Consider the following 2,378-nt stretch of genomic DNA (forward strand, 5'->3'; position numbering starts at 1 on the left):
AGTAAGCCCTTTTTGGAGTCTGAGTCCTCTCTTCAAGGTGGGGACAGTAAATAAACTCGAAAGTTAGTGATTGGGTCTGATTCTTGTGCAAGTCCCAGTACAGGACAGGCACACGGTAGGCAGGCCCAGTGGGGACTCTCTGATTCCTCTGCGTGTCCCACGACACAGTGAGCACACGGTAGGTCCCCCGGTGTGTTTCGGGATCACACGGGGCTGTGGAGGCGATGTGGGTGTGCTGGTGCACACAGGCTCCCTAGCAGACGTAGTTAGTATCAGTAGGAAGGATGCAAACAGCACGCACAACAATGCTTGACCGTGTATTTTTATTGAGTCGTTGCTCCCTGTCCGCTCTCCACGCAGTCGGGATAGACTAGGCCAGGCACGCGGCCCCCGAAGCGGTACGTGTACTTGCGCCCCCCGCTCTTGCGCACGATGTCGCGGCGGTAGTAGTAGCGCAGACCTCGGCTCAGCTTCTCGTAATTCATGCCGGGCTTCCTCTTGCGCTCGCCCCACAGCCGCGCCACCTAGGGCGGAGGCCGGGCTTAGTCTCAGGGGGCGGGAGAGGTGGGGAGTAGGAGGGGCTTGACAATAGATGGTGGGGCGGGGTTGGGGTTCTGGTCTGTCAGCGTGGGGGTTAGGCCCGGCGGAGCGGGGCGGAGTTGAGGGCGAGGCTGAGGGCGGGGCCTAGCACTAGGCGAAGTGCTGGTGGGGCTAAACTGAACACAGGGAGACCCAGGCGGGACTAAGCGGGTCTGGGAGGCTGCCCCACCTCTTTGGGGTCGCAGAGTTGGAACTCGCGGCTATTGCCCGTCCAGCGGATGCAGCTGCTACGCGCCCCGTCGTGGAGTAGCTCCAGGAGGAACTGCCACAGCTGAATGGGACCTGCGGGGTGGAGGCAAGTGAATACTCAGGTTTCCTGGCCCCAGATCATGTCGCTTCGATGACCCAGGAATCCGGATCCCCTCCTCCTCGGGGACCGAGTCCGGATTCCTCCGTCTAAGGGACCTAAGAGTTGGCCTTGGGGACCCAGGCATCGGGGCCCCCATCTTGGAGATTTAGGAGTTTGGCTGCCCCATCTTGGAGACCCAGGGATCCATATCCTCATCTCTTTCCTCTTGCCTAATGCAGGAGCCTAGGTCCTCCTCCCTTGCTCTCGGGAAGACTACCCGTGTCTTAGTCCTCTCCTCCCTGGGGACCCAACAGGAGGGCCACCGCCCCCTCCTCTCTCGAGCCCCGCCAGTTTCCCGGCCCCGCCCCCTTTGGCGCCTAGGCCCCGCCTCACTAGACTCCGGCTTCGCTCTCTTGGGACAAAGTGTCTCGGACCTCACCTCGGTGGTTAGCTTTGGGGTAACAAGCCAAGGTTGCGCGGTCCGACTGCTGGCTCGGTTCGGAAGAAGTGGTGAGATCTGAAGTCTGGTACTCCTTCGAAGAGGTGGTGCAGCCCGTATGCAGCCCCGAGTCCCAGGAGATGGTATAGTCCGATCCCGCAGGCCCGCCCCACGAAATGGTAGAGTCGGCGGGCGGCTCCCCGCCGAGGCTCTTGCCCCAATAGGTGGCGCCGTCCGGGCCAACAGAATAGTCCCAGCTGGTGGAGCTGGCGGCGACCTGGGCGCCCGACCATGAGTTGGCACTTCCCGCGGAGGTGGCGCAGTTCTGGGCGGCTGCCCCTTCAGAGCCAGCCCAGAGGGCGGGACCCAGGGCCTGGGAGACGCGGCTCCAAGGGACCGAGCCGGTGCACGGCAAGTCTGTCCAGTCTCCCGACCACGGAAGAGCCTGAGGGGCGGGTTCTGTGAGGACGAACGGACCCCAAGTGAGAGGAGCCCAGGTGTCCCGATCCCTGGCCCCCTCGGGGGTTCTAGGGGTCGAAGCTCGCAGCCCTGGCGCCTGGGGCCCCACGCTCCAGGATCTCGGTCATGCCACCTTAAGGGCACAGGCGTCCCCCGTCCTATCCCCGTTCCCCCTCAAAGATCGGGGAGTCTAAACCTCTAGTCACAATGGAGGACCCCAGTCCCCTCCTCCCCCCACCTCTCCGCACACACTCACCCGCCCCCCATGGAGCTTCTGGGTACGGTAATGCGGAGCCCCAGTCCGGCTGTGGGAGCCCTGAGAGGGATAGGACGTAGCAGAGTTTAGGGGATGGTGTGCACAATGACTAGAGACTCCCCTCAGCCACTCAACCCAGTGGTCCTTATTTGTCAGGGACTGAGAGTTATTACCCCCGGCCCCTACTCACTCAGACCTGGGACTCAGGAGGCTGTCTGGGCCCCTCCTCCTTCAACCTCTGGAGTTCAAGCCCACACCCCTCTCTCCGCTCAACCCCAGGAGTCCAGGCACGCCCCCTTCCTCCCTTAGACTTAGAAGCCAGCGTCTCACCTTCC

General features: G+C 62.7%; 1 protein-coding gene across 1 annotated transcript; it reads right to left on the minus strand.

Moving 5' to 3' along the window:
• Nucleotides 1-304: 304 nt before the first annotated feature.
• Nucleotides 305-2,054, minus strand: ETV2 (ETS variant transcription factor 2). The gene is made up of 4 exons (XM_089902466.1): nt 2,044-2,054; nt 1,329-1,906; nt 770-882; nt 305-524 (listed from the first exon to the last, which is right to left on the minus strand). Exons 1-4 carry the CDS (start codon nt 2,052-2,054, stop codon nt 324-326), a joined length of 903 nt encoding a protein of 300 aa, XP_089758592.1. The 3' UTR covers nt 305-323.
• Between the last annotated feature and the right edge of the window lie 324 nt (nt 2,055-2,378).

This window comes from Delphinapterus leucas, chromosome 20, assembly GCF_059928025.1.
Source record: "Delphinapterus leucas isolate spDelLeu-1000000601 "Yukka" chromosome 20, BTC_Dleu_Yukka2, whole genome shotgun sequence".
NCBI lineage: Eukaryota > Metazoa > Chordata > Mammalia > Artiodactyla > Monodontidae > Delphinapterus > Delphinapterus leucas.

Bases quoted from the DNA above. Each gene is read 5' to 3' on its own strand.
- ETV2 (XM_089902466.1), bottom strand. The intron at 883-1,328 runs GTGAGGTCCGAG...TCCACCCCGCAG, and splicing joins CCCCAAAGCTAACCACCGAG to GTCCCATTCAGCTGTGGCAG. The intron at 525-769 runs GTGGGGCAGCCT...CCTCCGCCCTAG, and splicing joins AACTCTGCGACCCCAAAGAG to GTGGCGCGGCTGTGGGGCGA.